The 27,250-nt window shown below is 44.9% G+C and overlaps 1 protein-coding gene across 2 annotated transcripts in view; it reads left to right on the top strand.

Annotated features, from left to right (window-relative positions):
• MTTP (microsomal triglyceride transfer protein) overlaps positions 1–27,250 on the top strand; it is a 627,046-nt gene that overhangs the window by 578,896 nt on the left and 20,900 nt on the right. For both annotated transcript variants that reach the window (XM_069630721.1, XM_069630722.1), the window contains one exon: positions 455–625. In XM_069630721.1, coding sequence (XP_069486822.1) covers positions 455–625 — 171 coding nt within the window. The remainder of the gene's footprint in view (positions 1–454; positions 626–27,250) is intronic.

Genomic DNA, 27,250 nt, shown 5'->3' with positions numbered 1-27,250 from the left:
GGAAGGAAGGAAGGAAGGAAGGAAGGAAGGAAGGAAGGAAGGAAGGAAGGAAGGAAGGAAGGAAGGAAGGAAGGAAGGAAGGAAGGAAGGAAGGAAGGAAGGAAGGAAGGAAGGAAGGAAGGAAGGAAGGAAGGAAGGAAGGAAGGAAGGAAGGAAGGAAGGAAGGAAGGAAGGAAGGAAGGAAGGAAAGGAAGGAAGGAAGGAAGGAATCAGTAGCGTGCATGACGCACTAGAATTCGAAATTGTTTTTTTTAAGTGCACCTATCCCTCATTTCACCTGCCATTCCGATTCAGCTACCAAAAATCTTTAACATGCTTTCCTGAATCGAAATGGCTGGGTTGCTGCTTATTTTTTTTTTGTTGCAAAAACATTAAACTGCTGTTTGGCACAGGTTTTAGAAACTGTGACGTGGTCTGCGACCAAGACTAACAGGTTGTCGTCTTTTCCCCACAGGGGAGCCATGGTGGTGGCGGGCCGCATTGCGGTGGATTCCTCTTTCGTGAAAGCTGGGCTGGACGTGAGCTTCGAAACAGTGTCCGAACTGACGTTCCTCACCACAGTGAAGTTCTCCGAGTACCCCTTCCTGGTCTGCATGCAGATGAACAAAATGCCTTCCCCACTGAGGTAAAACGAGCTGATATTTGAGAAAGAAGCTTTTAAACACGCATTTGATTATTCAGTTAAATGGCCGCCATGGCTGTTGGAGGTGTGGCTATGCTTGACATGGATAGCCATCAGTACAGCGGGAATCAGGAGCTGGGCCAAACACACCACCAGTTTCCTGTGCTGACATTGACTATGGTCATTCCCCACGCCTTCAGTTGAGAACATTGAAGTTAAAACACATATGTATCCGCGCATTTTCTTCCTTGAAATGTGTTTTGGATGTTTTTGCCCAAAACCTGTAGCTGCCGTAATACCTATGTTATAAATATCTCAAGACATTACTACATGGCTTTATACTTCATAATAGTACCATATATCTGGGGTCATTTTCCGGTTCTCCAGACTAGACAAAATGGTACAAAAGGCAGGTGTATATGTGTTATGCCTAATTCAACACCGTTGTCCCCTATCCAGGGGATTCCTGTGGTGTCTTGGGGTGGAATGGGGGCACGGAACAGACTTGAAGTCCCAGTACTAAATCTTTCACATAAAAATCCTGCATCCCCGCTCGTCCACAAAACACTATGGTGCTCATGTTGCTCAATGTCGTAATTTGGGGTCAGGGAGCCATTACGTGTAGACCTACTCTCCGTCGCCAAATTCTTGTCATTTGCACGGCGCAGCGCAAATGTGCAGGTCAAAAGTTGGAGTACACATACGTACGCTGCTTTTTGCTCAGCACTTTTGCACTCCGCCGTGCAAATGAATAAACGCTGCATACCATGCTAGCATAGCAGTCATGGTTACATTTACGAGTAAATGCTGCCTGCCATGGCTGCATGATTTAACGTCAGCATACATTTTCATGCTGGCATTACATCAATGGATTGCTATGGCATCCTCCAGACTTGTATACCTCGTAACAGCAAGCAGATTCCATAGGAGTCCATTGTAAATGCCTCCCCTACTTTTTTATTGTGGTATGCATTGACACTTTTCCAAAATGTAGTACAAAACAAGCAGTTTTACCGGGAACTGCCCGGTCTAAAAGATTTGTTTTGCAATATGGTTTTTAAATGTGGGGGGTGCTTTTTGGAATGCAATGTGCGAATGCCACATTTGATAAAAATGATGCCCAATGAAATCTGACACTGCTGTGCTAATTATTAAACCTCTACGCTATGATAACTAAACACAATCCTAAATAATTGTATGAACACCTGGAAATTGGATGATGATTGTGAATGCAGATTATTCATAAACAAACTCTGAAATGGTGTGAGTATCTAATGGTTTGTTGCCAATATGCGGTATACGATAGGAAAACCTGCCATATAATATGGGTGCTAGAGCATATTATGGCATATCGTGGTAATACCTGAGAAATGGCTTCACTCCAGGGCCTATAAGGGCAATAACTGGCAAATTGATTTAGTACATGTCCACGTCCCAGAGCTTGACTCATGCCTATATATAAGACCAAACCATTTGCTTTGTCAATGCTCACTTGCACCCAAAAAAGTGGCAGCCCAGTTAAAAAAAGGGCACCTGACTGAACGTATCTCATTTATTCTCTTTTTTCTCCCTTTGTGCATTTGCGCATATAAGTGGACATGTTTGGGCATTTAAAAGGGCATCCAAATGAACATATGGGGTGTGCTTTAAAATGCATGGAAACAATGGTCGACATTCATCTTGCTTACTCTTGTCTTTTCCTTTCATGCATTGATCCCACCCTTTTGTTCCTCCCCTTGTACATCGGTGATACCACAGCTCATGGAAATTATTGCTTCACTGGGTTATTATGTCTTTTAAAATCACATATACTGGATTACATTAATGTGTAAACTTTCATTGTGTTCTTTGCTTTAGTCATTATCAATCTTTTTATTGCAACTTGGAATGTTAGAGGGTTAAATCACCCTATGAAACGCAACAAGTTAATTACCCAATTTAACAAAATGAATGCAGATATCGCTTGTCTCCAAGAGACTCATCTGAGCTCTAATAGGGAAAACCTCAAAATCAGAACCTCTTGGGTCAGCCATACTATTCTCCAATGCTCTAGACAAAAAAGTGATCTCTGTATTGATAATAAACACGTAAACCTTACATTGGTCAATGAAGAAAAAGATCCTGAATGTTGGTGGATCATTATAGAAGCAATTATTAACAACTTGCTAGTAACTATAATCAATGTCTATTGTCCCAACGCCCCCAAGCCCCTTTTCTGGTCCAATTTTAATTTAAAGCTTGCTCAAAAGAGTCCAGATAGACTTATATTTTGTGGAGATATGAACCAGTTTTTTTACTTTACCCTCGATCGCTGTCAGATTTCCTCTTCACTGGTTGACCCCGTAGTGTAGAAGAAGAATTCTTCCCACCAATGTACCCCTCTGAATGGTAATAATTCACATACAGAGGGATCAATTAATTGAAAGATGTTTTCAATGATGTTTGGATTTCCCTCAGAGACCACCGTAGCTGTAGAAGGAAAGAAGCATAATTAGTCTCCAAGTATACCGTGTGTCTTCTCTAAGTACTAACACTCCTCCCACACTAACCTGCTTAGAGATAGAACAGATCTTAAGTTGATTAACCTTGATCTAGCAGGAACCGGAAACAATAGGAATTCTCTGCAAAACAAACAACCTCTCTGGTTACTATTCCCTTTTACACTACTGTACTAATAAGAAGAAAAGCACAGAGATTCTTACCAGAGGGAATCCAGGGTTTAACTATGCATGATAAATATTCGTGGTGCAAGAGAAAGATGAATTGGGAGGAATACGGAAAGTCAAAGTGTTTTTTCCTAATGTGCAACTCCCGTGATGCAACAAACGTTGTCCCACGTAGCAGCGGAGGCTGTCCCGCGGCGCAGCCGATGCTGTCCCACGTTGCAGCGGAGGCTGTCCCGCGGCGCAGCCGATGCTGTCCCACGTTGCAGCGGAGGCTGTCCCGCGGAGTAGTCTATATATATTCAAGAGAAATCCTTTAAACAATCCGGGTCAAATCCATACGAGCAAATGTAAACTAGAGGAAAAGACGATAATCAAAATCCAAGGGCAGAAGGCAAGGGTCAAAAAACCAGTAGATCACTGAAATACCAAAACAGACTAGGATTATCCAAAAGCAAGGTCGGTTATGGAAACAAGGGTTCAGGATACCAGGTAAACGAGATGCAAGACAGTAAACAAGTAGCGCCAAAAATGCTTTATCAGAAGCACTGAGCAAGCAGGGGGGCGGGGTTAAATATCCAATGTCACATGATCACCGCCGTGAACCGAAACGCACGTTGCCTCTCCTTAGCAACGCAGTGCTAAGCTTCCATGGCAACCTCCAGCCACCTCGGAGGCCCGTAGTTCGGGATATTCCTTTCTGTGAACCACAGCGCAAAACTCGGTTGAGTCCCGTGTTTTTACTGATGAAACGAACAGTACGTATCCCATTCCGGGAATTTGCGCGCATAACAGTACCCTCTCCCAAAGATGGGCCCCGTCTTCTCGAGGCCCAAAACTCAGATAACAAACGAGGAGCGTGAATATGACCAACAGGCTCCCATGTTCTTTCGTCCGGACCATAACCCTTCCAATCTACATAATACATCCTGACACCCCTGGAAACCTTGGTATCTAGGATCTTGTGGACTTTATACTCCTCCTCACCCTGCACAGACAGGGGAGGCGGACGGGAAGGGAGAGAGGTATCAGGATGAAAGGCCTTGAGAAGGGACACATGAAAAACAGGGTGTACCTTCCATTTGGCAGGAAGAGATAGTCGTACAACGACAGGGTTTATTACCGCCGTGATAGCAAACGGACCGACGTAACGTGGGAGAAGAGCTCGTCTACCAGGGATACGCAAATTCTTATTGGAGAGCCAAACCTTACCCCCAACAACATACTTAGGAGACGTAGAGCGATGGGCGTCAGCGAATCGTTTGGCAGTAGACTGAGCACTGTCCAGGTGTAATTTAACCTGTGACTGTATCGAAACAAGTTGCTGAATGCAAGAGGAGGCTGCAGGGTGGTGAGTGGGCAAGACCGGAGAAAGGGGCATCGACCTAGGATGTCTGCCATATAAAGCAAAAAACGGCAAAGAACGTGTAGAGGTATGGAGAGAATTATTATAAGCAAACTCTGCCATAGGAAGCATGGACAACCAGGTGTCCTGATACTGATGAGTAAGACATCTAAGAAACTGTTCCATGGTTGAATTGAGACGTTCGGTCTGTCCATCCGTTTGAGGATGGTACGAGCTGGAGTACCGCTCATCAACACCAAAAGAAGTGGTAAGAGATTTCCAGAAACGAGAAGTGAATTGTGAGCCCCTATCAGTAATGATAATGAAAGGGAGACCAAAGAAACGAAAAACATGTTTAAGAAACAGATCCGCCAATATAGGAGCAGTAGGGAGTCCTTGGCAAGGTACGAACAATGCCAATTTAGTAAAGTAATCAATGACCACCCAAATGGTATTGAAGCCCGAAACCGGGGGCAAATCCACCACAAAGTCCATGGAAATCATATACCATGGATAATCAGGAACAGGCATAGATTGAAGCAAGCCGACCGGTTTGGAACGAGAACTTTTACATTGGGCACAAACGTAACAACAAGCAATGTGTTTAGTAACATCTTTAGCCATAGAAGGCCACCAGCACCACCGTTGTAAGAGATCAATGGTTTTCTTTATACCCGGGTGTGCTGCTAGCATTGAATCATGACACCACTTGATGGCCTTTATACGCGTATCCTCATCTGGAAGAAACAGCAGACCCTTGATATGAGGTAACCCATGTATGACTTCAATGTTAAGTCTAGCGATCTCACCAGGATTGTCTCTCGCCCAATCCTGTAATCCATCCCGCAAGGTGGGTTGTAAAGTACATGCGCAAATCACTTGGTGTGGTAATAGCGGACGACCATCCGTACTTGGATAAGACGACTCGCCATGAATGCGTGAAAGTGCATCGGCCTTCGTGTTTAAAGAACCGGGCCGGTATGTAATGATGAAATCAAACATAGAAAAGAATTCATGCCACCTAGCATGCCGAGCAGTGGAACACTTAACGGACTGTAAGGCCACTAAATTCTTATGGTCGGTAAAAACCTGAACAGGGAACGCTGTACCCAATAAGTGATGACGCCAGGTCAAAAAGGAATCCCGTACCACTAATAACTCTCTTTCAGTTATGGTATAGTTCCGCTCATAGGAAGTTAGTTTCCTTGAATGAAATGCCACCGGATGCAACCCCTTGGTTTCAGGACACTCCTGAGACAATATGGCACCAAGAGCAATGTCTGAAGCGTCGGCCTCTACAACAAATGGCAGATTCGGATTAGGGTGTTGAAGCACCGGAGCGCTGGTGAAAGCTGTCTTGAGAGTCTGGAAAGCCTGTTCACACGCATCGTCCCAAATAAAAGCCGTTTTACTGCTCGTCAAAGAGGTCAAGGGAGCGACCAAAGTGGAAAAATCCTTAATAAACCGCCTGTAAAAGTTTGCAAAACCCAAGAAAGATTGCAAGGCTTTCAAAGAGTTGGGCGGAGGCCATTCCAAAACCACCTTGACCTTAGACTGGCTCATTTGGATCCCTTTACTGGTTATCTCATATCCCAAAAATTCCACTTCCGAAGCATGGAAAATACATTTTTCTAGCTTAGCAAACAAATTATTCTCACGTAATCTTTGTAACACACGGGAAACGTGTGTAACATGTAAGTCATAGGATGCTGAGTATATCAATATGTCGTCCAAATAGACTATAAGAAACTGGTCCATCATGTCATGAAACACATCATTAATGAAATATTGAAATGTGGCGGGAGCGTTACAGAGCCCAAACGGCATGACTCTGTATTCAAACAAGCCATACCTGGTTTTAAAGGCTGTTTTCCACTCGTCTCCACTACGGATTCTTACCAAGTTGTAAGCACCACGTAGGTCTAATTTGGTGAATATAACGGAGGAACCCAGCTGATCCAGAAGTACTGAGATGAGAGGAATAGGATATTGATTCCGAACAGTAATGGAATTGAGAGCCCTATAATCAATACACGGGCGGAGGTCCCCCTCTTTTTTAGGTACAAAGAATAAAGGAGAGGCCGCAGGTGAACGAGAAGGGCGAATGAACCCAGTTTTCAATGACTGATCAATGTATTCCTTTAGAATAAGGTCTTCCTTGTGGGTTAATGAATAAATTCTACCGGAGGGTAGTTTACCCCCTGGAATCAAATCAATAGGACAGTCGTAGGGTCTGTGTGGAGGCAAAACCAAACCACCTCCTTCATCAAACACATCTTTGAATTCCGAATATTCATTAGGCAATACACTGGTGATAACTGCTCCAACAGTAGGGGCGATATCCAAAAGAGGACGACAAGGACTGCTCACTGGGAGTTTGTCCTTCCAACATCGGTTCTCGCAGAACTCTGACATAAGTTCTATACTGCCCGAGTGCCAATCAATGATAGGGTTATGCAACCGTAACCAGGGAAGACCCAAAATGAGCCTAAACTGAGGTGCAGATATAAGATCAAAGAAGATCATTTCGGAATGCCCCATTAAGGTTTCCATTTTCAAATCCTCTGTCTGCTGGATGACCATTCCGGAAACCAAGGAAGAACCATCCACAGCGTTTACCAAAACAGGATTTGCTTTATCAATGGTAGGAAGACCCAGATCCTTGGCGTATAAAGAATCAATGTAGTTTCCTGTGGCGCCAGAATCTATGATTGCTGTGGCTTGAACTATCTTATCGTGCGGTAACGTGAAAATTACCGCTACTTCAATTGGTTGGACAGATATGGAATCCTTGGATACGTAATTGCTCGGCAACCGGACTCCTTTCATTGCCGAGCTTTCGCGTTTCCCTGTTTCTTGGAGGGTTTCTTGGTACAAACTTTCAATAAGTGTTCCGCAGAACCACAATAGAAACATAGGTTGTTCTTCTTTCGATGCTCTCTTTCTTCTTGTGAAAGAGGACCTCGTATGGCTGCCCAAATTTGCATTGGTTCGGATGTACTAGGGAAAGATAAAGGGTTGACTTGGACTTCAGGAATCAGACCACGTTTCTCCCCTTTTCTAGCAGCTTTCCGAGCGTCTATCTGAAGAACTAGTTCCAGTAGTTCTGGAAAGGCTGTTGGAACTACAGGTACTATAGCAAGGGTATCCTTTAAGGTTTCAGACAAACCTTTATAGAACAAGGAGGCCTTCTTATCATCAGGCCAAGCCGTCTCAGCAGCTAACTGATTGAATTTGGCTACGTAGGCCAACAGCGTCATATCCCCTTGTTGCAGGCTTAATAACTCCAACTCCATGACTTGGGCTTTGTATCGAGTATCAAACACCTTCCCCATGGCTTCAATCAATGCATCACAATCGAACAATAACGGACTACCCTCCTCCAAAAGAGGATTAGCCCAAGCAGCGGCTGTACCCCCCAGATGGGACAACAAGAAGGCTGCCTTAGTAGCAGAATCAGGAAAAGAGCCTGGTCGACATAAAAAATGTAAACGGCATTGATTTAGAAACGTCCTGAAATGTTTTGGGTCCCCATGGAATCTTTCTGGTGGAGCCAACGGAAACTGGGAAGTAACATACACAGCACCGGCCCCCGCCTGTGCAGGTTCAACGACCGGGGGGGTTGGTAAAGCTGGTGCTGCACGAGGCAACGGTTGTATGGCTGTCTGGAGCTCTAGAATTTGTTGCTGAGTGGCGGCATGAGCGGTAGCCATATCCGTTCTCAAATCCGCCACTAACTGGAGGAGGTTAGCTAGGGTCTCATTGGGGTCCATGTTTAAGGCTTCTGATTATGTCAGATTTCCTCTTCACTGGTTGACCCCGTAGTGTAGAAGAAGAATTCTTCCCACCAATGTACCCCTCTGAATGGTAATAATTCACATACAGAGGGATCAATTAATTGAAAGATGTTTTCAATGATGTTTGGATTTCCCTCAGAGACCACCGTAGCTGTAGAAGGAAAGAAGCATAATTAGTCTCCAAGTATACCGTGTGTCTTCTCTAAGTACTAACACTCCTCCCACACTAACCTGCTTAGAGATAGAACAGATCTTAAGTTGATTAACCTCGATCTAGCAGGAACCAGAAACAATAGGAATTCTCTGCAAAACAAACGACCTCTCTGGTTACTATTCCCTTTTACACTACTGTACTAATAAGAAGAAAAGCACAGAGATTCTTACCAGAGGGAATCCAGGGTTTAACTATGCATGATAAATATTCGTGGTGCAAGAGAAAGATGAATTGGGAGGAATACGGAAAGTCAAAGTGTTTTTTCCTAATGTGCAACTCCCGTGATGCAACAAACGTTGTCCCACGTAGCAGCGGAGGCTGTCCCGCGGCGCAGCCGATGCTGTCCCACGTTGCAGCGGAGGCTGTCCCGCGGCGCAGCCGATGCTGTCCCACGTTGCAGCGGAGGCTGTCCCGCGGAGTAGTCTATATATATTCAAGAGAAATCCTTTAAACAATCCGGGTCAAATCCATACGAGCAAATGTAAACTAGAGGAAAAGACGATAATCAAAATCCAAGGGCAGAAGGCAAGGGTCAAAAAACCAGTAGATCACTGAAATACCAAAACAGACTAGGATTATCCAAAAGCAAGGTCGGTTATGGAAACAAGGGTTCAGGATACCAGGTAAACGAGATGCAAGACAGTAAACAAGTAGCGCCAAAAATGCTTTATCAGAAGCACTGAGCAAGCAGGGGGGCGGGGTTAAATATCCAATGTCACATGATCACCGCCGTGAACCGAAACGCACGTTGCCTCTCCTTAGCAACGTAGTGCTAAGCTTCCATGGCAACCTCCAGCCACCTCGGAGGCCCGTAGTTCAGGATATTCCTTTCTGTGAACCACAGCGCAAAACTCGGTTGAGTCCCGTGTTTTTACTGATGAAACGAACAGTACGTATCCCATTCCGGGAATTTGCGCGCATAACAATCGCAAATATACCTAAAATGTTGTCACTTCCAAATCCTGCAGTAGTTTACTAAACTTACTACAAAATCACAATTGAATTGACTTTTGGCGCTTTCGTCACCCAGATACAAAATATTATACTTTTTAATTCCCCCCTCACCAATCCTTCTCTAGGCTGGATTATATTTTTGTTAACTCTTCACTAACCCCACTATTATTAATTCTGAGATCGGCCCCATAACCATTTCTGATCATGCCCCTGTCTCTACTACCCTAGAATGGATACCTATACCTAAACTCTCTCCAAAATGGAGATTTCACTCATTTCTACTTAAAGATCAATCCTTCATCGACAAAACCAACTCTTTTATCGAACAGTTCTTTCTCAACAGTTGCCTTAATCACACCTCCATACATAATACCTGGGATGCTTTCAAGGTCACTCTCCGTGGGTTTATAATTCATTTCTCTGCCATTAAAAAAGACAATCAGAATCCACTCATAATACACTATTAACATTATTAAAGATCTCAAAAGGTCGTACTATGTTAACCCTGATCCCAATATTGCAAAAGCTCTCATGAATAAACAAATCAAATCTAACAAACTATGCACTGATAGAGCTGTTAATTCTACACTTTGTTCTAGATCAAAATTATACAATGGATCCAACAAAGGCAGAACATTTTTAGCATCCTATCTAAAAAATAAAAATGAAAAATCACTCATCACCCATATGATCTCTCCCAATGGCAATAGACTAACCAATCAAAAGTATATAAATGGAGCCTTTCTCTACTTTTACTGCAACATATATTCCTCTGATACCTCTATTAAGACTACCGAAATCCATTCTATCTTTGAAAAAAAAATTTATAACACACCTACATCCATAAAAAAAATTAAACAAGCCATATTAGATCTCAAACCCAATAAAGCCCCTGGCCCGATGGTTTCACCATAGACTTCAATAAAACATGTATTGATTCCGTTGCACCAAAACCTTTACAATTAAATCCGTACTTTGTTGAAATTGGTCAAAGTACTGGTTCTTTTGGTGAGGCACTTCTTGTAATATTCCCTAAACCTGATAAAGATCCCTCTTTTGTTAGAAACCACAGACCCATCTCTCTTATCAACTCCTACTCTAAGGTATTTGCTAAAATCCTGACAAAACATTTAGAAAAATATCTTCCTAAGCTTATACACTCGTACCAATCTGGTTTAATCAAAGATCACTATGCTTCATCTAATACTAGGCTCTTATTTAATACCCTTTCTCCTCCCTCTTGGCCCTTGATGCAGAGAAATCCTACGATCGTTTATCTTCGGCCTTTATGTTCCATTCCTTAAAATAGAATGGCTTTTTGTCTCCTTACTTTATTAATCTGATCCGAGTCTTATACTCATCTGCTACCACTCAAATTCTCATTAACAATTCTCTCTCCCCTTCTTTCCAAATAAAAAGAGGCACTCGTCAAGGATGTCCCCTCTCACCGTTATTGTTTAACCTTGCTCTAGAACCCCTTCTACAATGCATCAGAACAAACACCAACATCAAAGGTATCTCCATTAATAAAATTAAAATAAAATGATCTGCTTATGCGGAGGATGACATCCTACTTTGCTTTCAAAGCCTGCTTCCTCCATCCAACATTTAATACCTACCATTAATAATTTCTCCACTGTCTCACACTACAAATTCAATTTGGACACTTCTGAGATCATGCCTCTCACTAATGCTTGTAATCCAACCAAAACCCCATTATTTGGTATGTCCTGGCAACCCTCACACATTAAATATTCAGGCTTCTATATCACTAAATATATTTACACCACTATTACCTTCAACACCAATCTCATATTAGAAAAAGTAACAAAAATGATCTTGGCATGACACCTCTCTTCTTAGCTTGGTGGGGTCGTCTTGATACCATAAAAATGATGATCAGCCCGATTATCTTCTACTCTTTATCTATGATCTCTGTAGCAATTCATACTAAATTTTACAAAAAACTTGACTCCCTACGTCTTAAATTCTTATTGAACAATAAAACACAACAAATTGCTATCAACAAACTAAGACTTCCTAAACTTTTAGGTGGAGTTACATTTCCCAACTTTCAATTGTACCATAAAGCCTTTGCCCTAAAGAAATGAACTATTTTAAATACTATGAAACCCATCTTGAAAATGATCCTTTATGGATCAGTATAAAAGCCAGCATTATTTCCCTGCTTTCCCTATCCCACTTCTTAATATCATCCTCCTGGCCTAATATTACTTAATATCCTTCACTGCACTTTTTAAAATATTTGGAATAAACTCTCTACCGATTCTTTCTATGAAACCAGGATGGGTGACATCTTCCTCTGGTTCAATAAACACAGTTACACCAAATGTTTTCGCACTACCATATCTAGATGATACTCATCAAACATCAAATATATCAAACAATTACTCCACAATTCTTTTGAAATCCCCTTTGCTCAGATTTGTACACAATCTGCATCTGATCTCCCCTTTCACACATCCCTCCTCAAATCATTAGAAAAATCACTGCCCTCACTGACCCAAAAATGCCCTACACCACTTTTGATTTTTTTTAACCAGCAATCTGTCATAAAGCGCGGCTGCTGGCGGTTGCTGCCGCATTGGCAGCTGCTTCGTAGGCTACGTCCCCATTAGGTCCCATCACGTTTCTCTCTAACCTGACGTGCCAGTCTAGCTTCTTCCATCATGGCCGCTGTTGGGAGGTACTTAGTACTCTCTCCTCCCAGTGGTCATTGCGTTGCAACCCCTCTGGTGTGTTTTCTCCTTTGGGCCTAGACACTAGTTTTCCGCTTCCTGCTGAAGCTCTTTTTCTCTTCGTTTTGCTCCGTTAGGCTCTCCGCCTACCTTTTCATTCTCACCTTTCTCTACTTGGTCCCCCGCCCCTGCGGCGGTCCTTCCTTGCCGGTTCTCCCGCTCCTCCGGCTGCCCAGCTTCTCTTCTACTCAGCCTCTCCTTACCTTCTTTTCTTCTTTGTATTCCTCCGTGCTGCCTTCCGCTTCCAGCGGCAGGATTCAGCTTTGCTGGGCATCTTCCTTTCCTGCCTTGGGATCCCGTACTCCGCCGGCACTCTTCCTTGTTTGGTGCAGCCCTCATTCCTTACCTCACTTGGATCCTCTTCACGCTTCTGAACTCCGCAGGATACAACCTTGTTGGATCTTCAGCTACCACTGGAGCATCAGTCACCGGCGTCTTGGAACTCCACCCCTTCAGCAACAGAAAGAGTTTTTTCTGCCTTTGTGCTTTTTCCCTTTGCCTTGGCTTCTCTCAGTAAAGGAGCCACAGGACTGCTGTCCTACAGGCATTCACTGTATCTTCTTCCAGCGGCATGCATTTTTCACAAAGAAAAGAGAAGGATTATTTGACTCGGCGCCATCTACAATCCAGAGACCCTGAAACAAGTAGTTCAGGTGAGGAGAGTGAGGAGGGGAGGGGCTTGGAGAAAGAACACGAATTGGACAAATTTCAACAGCCAAGGATCAATATGGCAACCGCGGAACAGGTCCAAGAACTCTGGAAGGCCATCTTGTCACGGCATGCGAACAACAGCCTATTGAGTTACCACTAATGGCACTTTCCTCGGGTAAATTTGACGGATCGCCAAAGAAGATTAAGGAATTCTTGGAGGCATGTATTGTGTACTTCACCTTCAGACCTCGTGCGTTTTCTATGGATCAGTCTCGTGTTGGCTTCCTCATTTCCAACATGACTGGTAATGCCCTCGTATGGGCAACACCAATGGGTACAAGTGTGAACCCATACTTCAGGACTTTGCAGGGTTTCAGACTTTACTTAAGCAAACTTTTGAAAGACTGGAATTGACCTACACGGCCTGTGAAGACCTGTTGGATGCACGTCAAGTTTCCTCTGGCGTTCTATCTTACATTTCTAACTTCAAAACATTGGCAGCCGGGCCGGATGGCCAGAACAGGCACAATATGCAATTTTCCGGAGAGGCCTAAAAGAAGAAATACAAGATGAACTTGCTAGATCTCCCAGACCGTCAACCCTTTCAGATTTATTGTCTTCGGTTTTACAAATTGAATACCAACTCCTGGAAAGGCGTTCGGAACGTCGAAGACAGCAAGGGATTGCACCTTTCTCTGAGTCACAGCCCCATCTGTCACCCTCTCCCTCCTACTCTCATGAAGAACCGATGTAGATCCGAGCCACCAGGGCACCTCTTTCAACTGAAGAAAGACGACGACGGAAAGAGAAAGGGCTTTGTGCCTATTGTGGATCCGACAAACATCTTCTCATGGACTGTTCTGAAGTGCCAAACAAACGGTCGGGAAACGGTCTCCCCCGGCCCCATTTGGGACTGGTCTCTGGGGGTCATCCACCACAAGTATCAGTCATTATGTCTCACTCTCTGTCTCTGCAGCAGAATCTAAGGAGGATTCCAGGCTGATGGTTATTTCGGTGCTCATAGAGGTCAAACACAAACCGGTGGAATGCCTAGCCCTTCTGGATTGTGGTGCCGCAAGCAATTTTATTGACTCTCTATGGGCTGAAAGGGTGGGTCTTCGGAGACTAGCCCGCAAAGAAGGTCAAAAGGTAGAAGGAATGGATGGCTCCCCCCTATCTTCTGGACCCATTACACATACCACAGAGGATCTGCCAGTTACCATCTTTCATCATTCGGAGGTTCTTAGGTTTGATATCATCCAAGCTGCCCATTTCCCTATTATACTAGGGATCACATGGCTGAGAAGGCATAATCCCCAGATCAACTGGGCAACTAATCAATTGTGTTTCAGTTTGACGTTTTGTAAACAGCATTGCCTCTACCAGACAAACTATACTGAAATCCAAGCCTCAACTACTTCGATGGAAGACCGCATTGGAGTACACGTAATACCAAGATATTGTTCTCCCTATCATCAAGTCTTCATGGCGAGGAAACCTGCTACGTTACCCCTTCATCGGCCAGAAGACTGTACCATAGATTTGGAACCCAATGCCATGGTTCCGTTTTGCCGGATGTTTTCCCTTTCACAGACAGAAAGACAAGTATTGGTATTGGATACCAATTTACAAAATGGCCTCATCCAATCCTCTAAATCTCCTGCAGGAGCCTCTTTGTTTTTTATGAAGAAGAGGGACTCGGCTGAACTCCGTCCCTGCATCGACTACAGAGGCCTAAACAAGGTCACAGTTTGTGATCGCTACTCGATGCCATTAATAACAGACATAATTGAGGCTGTGCAAGGGGCACGGATTTTCACCAAACTAGACCTCAGGAATGCCTATCATCGGCTTCGCATAGCTACAGGGGATGAATGGAAGACTTCCTTCCGCACCCCTTTTGGGTTGTTTGAGTATAAGGTTATGCCATTTGGTTTGGTGAACGCCCCAGCTGTATTTCAGCGGTTAATGGACGGGATGTTCTTGGATTTGCTCTTGGTATCTGTCATAATATACCTCGATGATATTCTGATCTTTTCCACAAACAAGAACGATCATATTTTTCATGTCACACAAGTACTGGACCGACTTCAAAAGAATCAACTACTTGTTAAACCAGAAAAATGTGTTTTTGGGGATTCTTCTGTACCTTACTTAGGGTATATCTTGTCCGAAGAAGGAATCTCTATGGATCCGCGCAAGGTATCTGCCATATTGGATTGGCCCGCTCCTTCTACGGTCAAAGAAGTGCAAAGGTTTCTAGGACTGTCAAATTTCTACAGAAGATTCATACCCAACTTCTCGGAAATCGTTTTCTCCATTACCGGATTACTTAAAAAGAATGCTGGTCCTTTCTTGTGGTCCACGGAGGCTGAACAGAGGTTTTGCCATCTCAAGACTCTCTTCTGTTCGGCTCTGATATTACGGCACCCCGACCAGACTAAACAGTTTATTGTTGAAAACGAGACCTCAGCAGCTACTATAGGCGCAGTTCTTCTTGAAGTAGAAGGTGGTCTAGAACACCCAGTCAGTTGAATTATTCAGTCCTCGAAAAGGTACTACTCGCTATGAAAGAGGCTTGTGAAGAATTGCGTCATCTGTTGTTAGGAGCCCGACATGTTTTCGTAATCAGAACCGATCATAAGAACTTAAGAGTCTTGCAAACTATGGAATGTGCCAACTCGCGACAAGCCTGTTGGGCTTATTTCTTCACTCAGTATAATTTCCACATTACCTATCTTCCAGGAACTAACAACATGCTGGCAGACGTACTGTCTCACAAGGAATCAGTTACCAGTTGTTTTTCTCACCTGAGGGAGGATATGTTTCCCAGGAACAGGATTCTGGGCCATGTCAATTCTCTTCTTCATCAGGTAAAGAAAGCTCTGGTCTCAGATTGCTGTTCTACAAGGATCGTCTTTTCATACCCTCGAGTCCTTTGCATAGGGAAATAATTAGTTGGTGTCACAACAGTCTCACTGCTGGACATAGAGGCCAGAACAACATCACAGAACTCATTGGAAGATCTTTTTACTGGCCTAACATGAAAAGAGACATCAAAGACTACCTTAAAGAATGTCCTGTTTGTGCCATGGCCAAATATCCAACAGGCAAACCCCTAGCACTCCTTACTCAAGCTGAAATACCCACACGCCCTTGGGGCCTGATTTCTACGGACTTTGTAGTAGACCTTTCGGTGTCGGACTCCTGTATGTGTATCATGGTTACAGTAGACACTCTTACCAAGATGGCACATTTTTCTCCTCTACCAGGTCTACCAACGGCAACAGTAATGGCTGAAGTGTTTGCCAGGGACATTTTTCAGTTACATGGTCTTCTGGACAAGATCATATCAGATCGAGATAGCCAATATGTATCTAAATTCTGGAAGGATCTCTGTGCCCGAGTAGGTGTCGAAAGAGCGTTATTATTGGGTTTTCACCCTGAGACTAACGGCCAGACCGAATGACTGAACACCACATTGGAACAATATCTCCGGTGTTACAGCAACCAATATCAGAACAACTGGGTGTCATTACTTCCCACGGCAGAATTCACCTACAACAACACCAAATAGTCTGCGATTGGGATTTCCCCTTTCTTTTGTACCTATGGAGTCCATCCAAGATAATTTCTACCTGTACTCCCCAAACCTACTAACTCACCAGCAGCAGAGACAGTTCTGACAAACATTTCAGATGCCCACAAGAAAGCCAAACGCTGCTTAGAGTCAAGTATGAAGAGAAATAACGAACAAGCTGACAAATACTGCAAGGAATGCCCTAATTGGAGTACGGGAACCAAGGTTTGGCTGTCTACCAAATCCTTACCCATATGGGTCCGTCCTTCCAAGCTTTCGCCTCGTTTCTTGGGGCCTTTTCCTATTCTAACTGAAATCAACCCTTTTACATTCAAGCTTAGGCTACCCTCTAGTATTAGCTGTATTCACCCTGACTTTCACTCATCCCTTCTCAAGCCTTTCATACTGGACAACACACGTAGGCCTGTAACACGTCATACCGAGTTTCGTGGAGAAGGTAAAGACGAATATGAGGTCTCTGCCATCCACGATTCCATGTATTACAGGGGTCGTTTGGAATATTTGATTTCTTGGAAGGGGCACCCTGAGTCGTAGGACTCATGGGAACCAGCTTCTCATGTCCATGCCCCAAGGCTGCTTGCCTGTTTCCATCGATTACACCCTAGCAAGTCTGGGGTCCTTCGCACTGGAAGGGGGCATACTGTCATACGCCGTGGCTGCTGGAGGTTGCTGCCGCGTTGGCAGCTGCTTCGTAGGCTACGTCCCCATTAGGTTCTGTCACGTTTTTCTCCAACCTGATGTGCCGGTCTAGCTTCTTCCATCATGGCCACCGCTGGGAGGTACTTAGTACTCTCTCCTCCCAGCGGTCATTGCTTTGCAACCCCTTTGGTGTGTTTTCTCATTTGGGCTTAGACGCTAGTTTTCTGCTTCTTGCTGAATATCTTTTTCTCTTTGTTCTGCTCCCTTAGGCTCTCTGCCTAACTGTTCATTTTCACCTTTCTCTACTCGGTCCTCCACCCCTGCGGCGGTCCTTCCTTGCCAGGTCTCCCGCTCCTCCGGCGGCCCGGCTTCTCTTCTTCTCAGCCTCTCCTTACCTTCTTTTCTTCTTTGTATTCTTCCGTGCTGCCTTCTGCTTCCAGCGGCAGGATTCGGCTTTGCTGGGCATCCTCCTTTCCCGCCCTGGGATCCCGTACTCTGCTGGCACTCTTCCTTGTTTGGTGCAGCCCTCATTCCTAACTCACTTGGATCCTCTTCATGCTTCCGAACTCCGCAGGATACAACCTTGTCGGATCTCCGGGTACCGCTAGAGCGTCAGTCACCGGCATCTTGGAACTCCACCTCTTCAGCAACGGAAAGGGTTTTTTCTGCCTTTGGGCTTTTTCCCTTTGCCTTGGCCTCTCTCGGGAAAGGAGCCACAGGACTGCAGTTCTACAGGCATTCACTGTGGCTTCTTCCCGCGGCAAGCTTTTTTCACAAAGAAAAGAGAAGGATTATTTGACCTGGCGCCATCTACAATTCATAAGTAGTTCAGGTGAGGAGAGTGAGGGGAGGGGGTTGGAGAAAGAACACGAATTGGACACAATCCTTCCATTAGGGCAGCCAGATTATACGTATTTCTAAAGGATCCCCCTTCTCACAATCTATTAAACTCTAGTATTATCAGACAATGTGAAATTGATTTGAACTTTCAGGCTACCTCAGATTTGTGGGCCCAAATTTGGAAAATGTGTCATTCCACTTCTATAGCTGCCAGTCTTACCCAAACCCATTTATTCATCCTACACCATGCTTTCCTTACACCCCTGCGCATTGCCAACGTTGCAAATAACTCAACCAACAATTGCTGGTCTTGTCATGAGCCAAATTCAGATTTTCTTCATCTAATTTTTTATTGTAAATATGTTTATGCTTTTTGGACAACGATCTGGTCATGTCTGCAAATAATCTTTCATTTCACCGAACCTTTCTCTCTCTCTAATCTTATGATTGGTTCTGTTGTTTACCCGATTATACGACAAGTTGAATCTCCTATATTATTTAATTTATTCGTCAGTATTGCTTTTTATAACATTGCTTGTAACTCGAAGAATACATCTAATTTATCTTATAATATCTGGTGAAATTCTATTTGTTCCACTCATCGAATTGAAAAATGTCATGCATTCTCTATTGATGTGTTTACACAAATTTAGTAAAAAAATTGAATGTGATTGTTCATTATCTTAAAAATCTTGACTAAGCATAATAATTTTTGGATCACTGATGCCCTCTCCCATTTCTCTCCTATTGTCTTCTGTCTTATTTTTGTTTCTCTCCCCCTGTTTGTCTCAGTATCTGTTTAATCAAATAATCATATCAAACTTATTTTATTAACTTCTCCTATCAATCTTTATGGTTATAATGCTCCGAGACAGCGTAATGGTTAAACTGCTAAAATATGTTTACCATATATTGCTATTACCTTTTTATAAATTCACCTAATAAAATGATTAAACAAAAATAAAAACATGAATGTCAGGAGCACGCTCTCAACACTAATGTATGCAAAGGGGCTGTATCTTTCAGCTATTGTCCGGCCCCTCCTGAAATGCTCAGGTCACCTTTGTGAATAAGGTGACCTGATCCTTTATCAAAAATAGTGCAAATGGAACAAGCTCATTCTCTGTGCTCCTTTCATTTCAGCTTTTCTTTGAGAATATGACCCTATGTTTGTATTGCTGGTACCAATCCCGAGTATAAAAAGCCAATGGGCCTCATTTCAGGTCCGGCGGGACCCCTGTCGGTGCTACTGAAAAAATACCATCACCAAAATCCCCTGTTTTTTTATCCTTTTAACCCCACCCTAACCCCATCTCCGCCCATTTTAACCCCTTATCCCATTAACATATGTATATATATATGCACATATATATATATATCTATTGAATTAAAATGTTCAGTATTTTTTCAGTATTTTGAGTTTCGGTAAAACTTACCACTCTTATTTATTTTCTGTAAAATGACTGGGTACCTCCTTGCAGTGCCACGGAAGATAAAGAGGGTGCAGTGAACCTCAATCTTACTTTTGTTTCTTTGTCAAAGTAAACCGAGTCCAGTCTGCGATTTCGGTTTGCAGCAGGTTACAGAGTGGGTTTATTCATTGCAATGCATGAAACATCCCAACAAGTGTATCCCTGTCGGACCGAACAAACCCCACAGAAACAAAGCATAACCTCTGTATCATATTTTCAATGTGACTTATAAACCAGGAGTAGTTTATGACCTGAGCAAGATAGTGGTTCTCATGACCTTGTACAAGAAACATTTTATCAACAGAGTAGCATCTCTCACCTCTGCTTCATTTGGTCATGTCTGTAATGTCTCACAGTCACATCCTCGCTCCATCTAGTCACATGCTTTGGGTCATTATAAACACCCATCTCCACTTATGGGCCCTGATGCTTTCTGATTGCAATGTCTTGTGGTCCTTCCAGCTTCTCTGTGCCAACAAACACGACTGCCCCTCTAAGGCCTCCATTTCATGGCGATTCATATATACTTTCGGCTTTTACATCTTAGACAGCTTAAGTTGCCGCCACAAAGTTTTTCCTCCCAGTCCTCCTTGAGAGCTGGAAGGCACACTTCATGTGCTGTAAAGCCCTTTGCTAGTACGGCCCCCTGCACCTCTGATTGGGTATGAGCGTCCTTCCTGCAGGGTTATGGATCTCCAAAAATATGGTAACAGATGTGGCAGCCATGTCAATTCATGTTATCATGCCCTTGCTACATTCTAATTATGTTATGCCACCCTGTGATCAATTTTGGTCCAGGCATGTCAGAAACTCTAAACATTCTCATGAATTTGCAGTGCTTGCTATTGGCTCACCCTGTTTCTCTCAGCTCTAGGATCAGAAGTGTCCCCTTTTGATTCTCCTATAAATCTGTTATTGAGTAGCGTCTAAACGGTCACATTTATGGAAACAGCAACAGTAGCAGAAATTACCTTCTGGCTTTCTATTCATTCCATCCCTCGGTGAACAATCAATGTTGGTCTCAGATGTACCCTTAAGTGGAACTCAGAGACCCCCCAGACCAAGCAAGAAGGTATACCAGAAATGCTGTAGCCATGCATCCCAGTATTTCCTACTTGGTGGGATGAGGTAGAAAATTTCCTGTAAATTGATGTACAAGTTACTTTACAGAATTGCTTTCTTTCAAGAGTTGACTTCAGAACAGGTGCTTAGGAGACACTCTAGTTAGCTTAAGCCAAGTATGAATCAGTGGCGATTGCGTCTGCAGACTCAATGAGCCTCATACAGAAACTAGACCTTGAACTCCTTCGGCCTTTTGCAAGTTGTTTAGTAGAGTGTGGTAGATGTCGCACCTAAAGACATTTTCATGTTAGTCTTTATTCTCATGACATTCTAGACAGGGTTCTTCAGGCTCCTATATTGTCATGGACTCATGACACAGCCCCATCTCAGGTCCAAGGTCATCCTAAAGATGTCCTACTAAGATAAACCAGGCTTATAGATATAATGCTCTCCCCTCTAAAGAGGTAATGCCAAGTCAGTCTGAGGCAAGTTTTCTATTCTGGCTACTTCCAAAGGCATCCGGGACTTTGCCTCATTTTATTCGTACATCACTTGGACAAGGAACTCACTTCGAGAAAAGGGATTTTAAGGTGGTGCCTTAATTAGGTTACTGGCGCCTTTCAGGCAGGAATTTACACCTATTATGAGTCCCTTCTGGTGAACATATGTGCAACTTCCAGTGTCTTTACCAAGGTTCTAGTTGCAGTGTCATCACACTTTAATTTTTGAAAATTAATTTCTGGTTTTCATTTGATTTTGGGTTGAATAACTCCACTGGCGGCTGGTGAATATTTTAATTGGAGGGGCATAAATATTTGCCACACATAAGCGTGAGTGACCGAGCGTAGCGAGGCAGCACAAACCAACTAAGGGGAGTTCAGGGAGTTCTCCCTCGAGAAATGTATTTGAAGAATGGGCTAAAATTGTGAATTTTACTGCACACTTTCTGTGAAAAATGGGGTCAAAATCTAGACAGTTTACAATCGGTTTTAATTGGGTGACGCATGAATAAATCCAACAGATGTAAGTCACCAACAGTGCACAGTAGCATTTCCCAACACATTTTCATGATATCTTTCCACACAATATATGCCAGTATAAAAAAACATGTTCACACTGGCTGTGCCCATACAATTCCATGCTGGCTGCACCTATACATGCCATTATTCCCATATAAGAACATATTCATGTTTGTTTTGGAATGACACTATAAGAAAACATGTCCAAGCAGGCCCTTTCCAATGAAATCCAGTACCCGCACATAAAAATATTCTTCTGTTGGCTTTGCCATTAAAAATGCCATGTCACAATAAGAAAACGTGCATGACACTAAATAACACTTATCATATTGGCTTATAATAGATGCCCAGTAAAAAATGTCATGCCACAGTAAGACATGGCTAAACTGGCTACACCGAAATTCCAGTCTAGCCACGTAATAAGACTTATCATGCATGATAATTGTTTTTACATGTCTAAACTGGAGTGCATTGCTGCAGGCAGTCTGGTTACTTTGGCGTGGCATTGTTTACGGGGCATCAATGTTAAAACAAACATTGATTCCCAGTAAATAAATTCAGCCTCACCCGTATCACCAAATGAAATTTGGCGGTGCCAGCAAATAAGAGACTTGCTCATGAGTATAGTGAGCGCCACCCACTTTGCTGGTGAGCGGGCCGCTAATTCATCCCCAAATCAAAGACCCACTCACCAGCACAGTGAGCTGTTGAGCAGGCCTCTGCTCAATACATTTCCCAAATCAAATGACCACTCATCAGCATGGTGAGCACTGCTCATTGTACTGGCGAGCGGGCCTCTGATTCATCCCCAAATCAAAGGCCGACTCACCAGCATGGAAAGCCGTGCTTACTGTGATGGTGAGTGGGCCTCTGAACCATTTGTTCCCCAAATCAAAGGGCCACTCACCGGCATGGTGGTACCACCTCTGATTTGGTGGCATCCCCTCCTTCCTACCCCCAAATCAGAGGCCTGGGAGCAGGCCTCTCATTTAGAGTAGCAGGGGGGAGGGATATATTTTTCACACAAATACACATTCATGCATGTACAAATACACATTCACTCTTATATTCACACATCCACACAACATACACTCTTTCCCTCATGCATCCATGCACATATTTTTCTTCTTACCACCTGCCTTGGTCCAGAATCACTCCATCAGGTTCCATTACCCTCTTCTGTTCCCACATAGCATGAACAGGAACTAGAAAGCAGGAGTGCTTCCAAGTTCCTGAATATGTTTGATGTCCTCTGTATGAAGGCCAAAATAACTCCAATGTATTCTCAGTTATAGTTAAAAGGCGACAAACCTAGAGCATCATTAATACTTGTCAATAGCTCTCCAGTTAAGTGGTGTACCTGTTTGCTTTAAAGAACATTTCAAAACTTAGTTACCCAAAAACATACAGAGCCTAGAGAAATGGTGCCTGCCCATTGTTGGGGCTGCACATCTCTGTTGATTGGCTCAGACCCACGGCATCACCTGCAAATGGCACACAATGGATCTCCACTATTGTGCTGTGCTACGTGATCTCATGAGTGTGTACAAGATAAAACAAGATCATTCATTGTAAATGCTGGGCACAAAGTGCCTGTTCAAATAAATATACCTATGTTTTAAACTTACTTGCCTAAAATGCCTTAGATGACCATGAGAACTACTGTTGCATATCCTTGAAAACCAGTTTACTCCAGGCATCCAGGCAGAGAAACCAATACTCCCATCTCAAAACCCTATCTGCATCCCTGCTTGTACAAACGAATTTACCCTATAGCTCATGTTGTGTCAGCTAGAAATGTATGGTCCATCATTTTGGGAATGGCATTTCACAACTGGTATCCTGTTTCCTGCCCATCAACACAGATCCACATTAGTGTATGTGTACACGTGTGTGTACTTGTGTGTACATATAACTATAACATTTGCACAGGACACGTCCACCCCATATACCTATTCTTCTTTATGACGTGTATCCTCAGTGGTTTCAAAGTTATGATGTCACGTGTCCCATATGTTCAAGCGTAGGTTTTAAACCTTACCTGGACTGTTTGTTCTTCCTTCTCCTAATCCCATTGTCTGTGAAAGCCTCATCCCTACTGACCCTTATGGAATGGTTGTGTGAATATAGACCGGAAGGATTGGACTATGTGGCTTATCACACCACTGGAATTGAGACTTCGATATGAGCCTCCTACTTGCTCAGAATAGAAACCCAGCTGTGCATTGTTACACTTGACCAAAGAGCCTATATGCACAGTAAAACTGCACTGTTTAATGTGTGCTGTTTTATTGTGTTTTACTGCATTTAGTGTGGAGTATGCTGTGTTGTTATAATAAATCAAAGGATGTACAGGGGCGCATCTTGAATTGAGCCGTAACGTGAATACAAAAACAAAGAGGTGATGGCTGGAAGGTTTAGACTTAATCTTAACCACTGGCAATGCTCTGGGCAACCCTCCAGACCACCGTTCTTCGCCTGCCAAGCCATTACAGAAGGGAAAGACCATATGCAAATCAGGCTTGGCCCCACCCCAAAAGGGGCAGTCCAGCCCGAACTGCTAGGCCACATCCCTTCTGCACGAGACCACAAGCATCCCCAAACATGTTTCGCCCTTGTTGGGGCTCATCAGTGAGGAGTAGCCTGGGTCTCTAGGCCCAGCAGGCACGGGACCCACGTCTGGGCATACCCGTCCCACTCGGGGTGACATAGCAAAAACAAAGAGGTGATGGCTGGAAGGTTTAGACTTAATCTTAACCACTGGCAATGCTCTGGGCAACCCTCCAGACCACCGTTTTTCGCCTGCCAAGCCATTACAGAAGGGAAAGACCATATGCAAATCAGGCTTGGCCCCACCCCAAAAGGGGCAGTCCAGCCCGAACTGCTAGGCCACATCCCTTCTGCACGAGACCACAAGCAAAAACAAAGAGGTGATGGCTCGGGCCCAGAGCTTTGCCAGTGGTTATGATTTATTCAAAACCTTCCAGCCATCACCTTTCTGTTTTGCTAAAGTCACCCCGAGTGGGACGGGTATGCCCAGACGTGGGTCCCGAGTCTGCCGGGCCTAGAGACCCAAGCTACTCCTCACTGATGACGCCCAACAAGGCTGAAACATGTCTGGGGATGCTTGTGGTCTCGTGCAGAAGGGATGTGACCTAGCAGTTCGGGCTGGACTGCCCCTTTTGGGGTAGGACCAAGCCTGATTTGCATATGGTTTTTCCCCTTCTGTAATGGCTTGGCAGGCTGAAAAACGATGGTCTGGAGGGTTGCCCAGAGCTTTGCCAGTGGTTATGATTTATTCAAAACCTTCCAGCCATCACCTTTCTGTTTTGGTAACGTGAATACAAGGCATAAAAGCCTTGAGTAAGACTTGAACGCCTTGCATTCATGCCACAGCTCATATTCCAGGATTTGTTTGGCGGAGAGGAGCAGCGGAACCCAACTTGCATTTCCGCTGCTCCCTCCCTCTCCACCATACAAATGCTCCAGCATCTGCACCGAGATGGATTTTCATGCCGGCACAAATGCAAGAGATCCCTATGGGGCCCGCCTGCTTTATGCACCAGCAAAAAGCAGGCAGACCCCATAGGATCCCTTGGACATGCACTCGGGCATGCGAGCATGGCAGGGAGTGTGTGCAATTTGAATGAAACCCTCCCCGACATGGGAACACAGCTTGCCATGAGAGCATGGCAAGCGGTGCTCACAATGGAACGTAAACGCTGCCTGATATGCCCTTGCACACGCTCGTACGCCACCTTTTACCCTTTACATTTGCACCACGCAGTGCAGGTGGCAAGAATTTGGTGAGGGGAACCTTCTTGCATTATAATGTAAACATAATGGGTCCCTGCCACCAAATTACGCACAGGAGCAACATGAGCTCTGCTGTGTTTTCATAAAATAGTTCAACATGCCAGAGGCCTAGTTATTTAATCATTTCTTAAGGCACATGCAATGCTCTCTTTCACTTGGAAAACCAAAGACAATTCTTACAAGAATTGCAATAATTACAGGCCGATTCATGGAATAATTAGCGCGGCGCAAGTGGGCAAAAACGTGCGAATCGCAGTGGAATAGCGAAAATCGCACGAAAAGCAGCGCACATCGATTCATGGAAGGCCGTGCGCGAGAAAACCATCAGATGTGCGATAAAAAAGTGCGCGGCGCACATTGGCGCACAGGCCATCTAACTGCGTGCGCCAGGTCACAGCGAAAATCGCACAGGCCACAGCGAAAATCGCACATAGCGCGGCGCACGCAACAAAAGTAGGCGGAACACGGGGCGCAACACTCGGAATGGGGAACAACTTGACAAAATGTGGGCGTCACGGGGGAAGTACAGGGTACAAGTGCGCGGAACGCCCACACGCTCGCCTACAACACGTATTCATGGAATAGAATAGGGCAAAAAATCGCACGCTCAAACCAGCGCACAGGCACAAACACGACCGCCACAAGAGAGCAGGCGGTAGCGTCTCTGCGCCTGGAACAAATGTGCGCCAAAAGGTGCGCCAACAAATAGCACCTATATACAGCCATGATGAATGTCCTATACTGTGGCCCTCCAGGACAAATGACGTGCAAAGGGGTACCCACAAACATGGACACCCGCTGACAAAAAATACGTGTGCGTGTATACCGGGGTGCGCGGGAAGTCTCACACGCGATTTGGCAGGGTACGTGGATTTCAGGGCTGCGCGGGAAGTTGCACACGCGATTTGGCAGGGTACGTGCGCGGGAATTACCACACGCGATTTGGCTGGGTACGTGGATCTCAGGGGTGCGCGGGAAGTCTCACACGCGATTTGGCAGGGTACGTGGATTTCAGGGGTGCGCGGGAAGTTGCACACGCGATTTGGCAGGGTACGTGCACGGGAATTTCCACACGCGATTTGGCTGGGTACGTGGATCTCAGGGGTGCGCGGGAAGTCTCACACGCGATTTGGAAGGGTACGTGGATTTCAGGGGTGCGTGGGAAGTTCCACACGCGATTTGGCCAGGTACGTGCGCGGGAATTTGCACACGCGACTTGGCTGGGTACGTGGATCTCAGGGGTGCGCGGGAAGTCCCACACGCGATTTGGCCGGGTACGTGCGCGGGATTTTCCACACGCGATTTGGCTGGGTACGTGTATTTCAGGGGTACGCGGGAAATTCTACACGCGATTTGGCTGTGTGCTCCCAGGTATTTCCTGTACACCCTCCACGGCCCCTGCAGGCAGCCGACACCACAGGGGACTACCCTGCACACCTGCTCATGTCACCCAGCACCCCCACCCCCCAGCAGTGTGGGGCACCCTCCACCAGGCCCCCACCCATGTCTCCCACCACCCCCACCCCCCAGCCACCATGGGTAGCCCCCACCAGGCCCCCACTCATGTCTCCCAACCCACCCCCACCCCCAGCCACCATGGGCACCCTCCACCAGGCCCCCACTCATGTCTCCCACCACCCCCACCCCCCAGCAGTGCAGGGGCACCCTCCACCAGGCCCCCACCCATGTCTCCCAGCACCCCCACCCCCCAGCAGTGCAGGGGCAGCACCACCAGGCCCCCACTCATGTCCCCCTGCACCCCCACCCCCCAGCATCCAGGGGCACCCTCCACCAGG

This window comes from Ambystoma mexicanum, chromosome 6q, assembly GCF_040938575.1.
Source record: "Ambystoma mexicanum isolate Mex_15411 chromosome 6q, UKY_AmexF1_1, whole genome shotgun sequence".
Classification (NCBI taxonomy): Eukaryota; Metazoa; Chordata; class Amphibia; order Caudata; family Ambystomatidae; genus Ambystoma; species Ambystoma mexicanum.
This window is presented reverse-complemented; position numbering and strand designations above follow the sequence as displayed.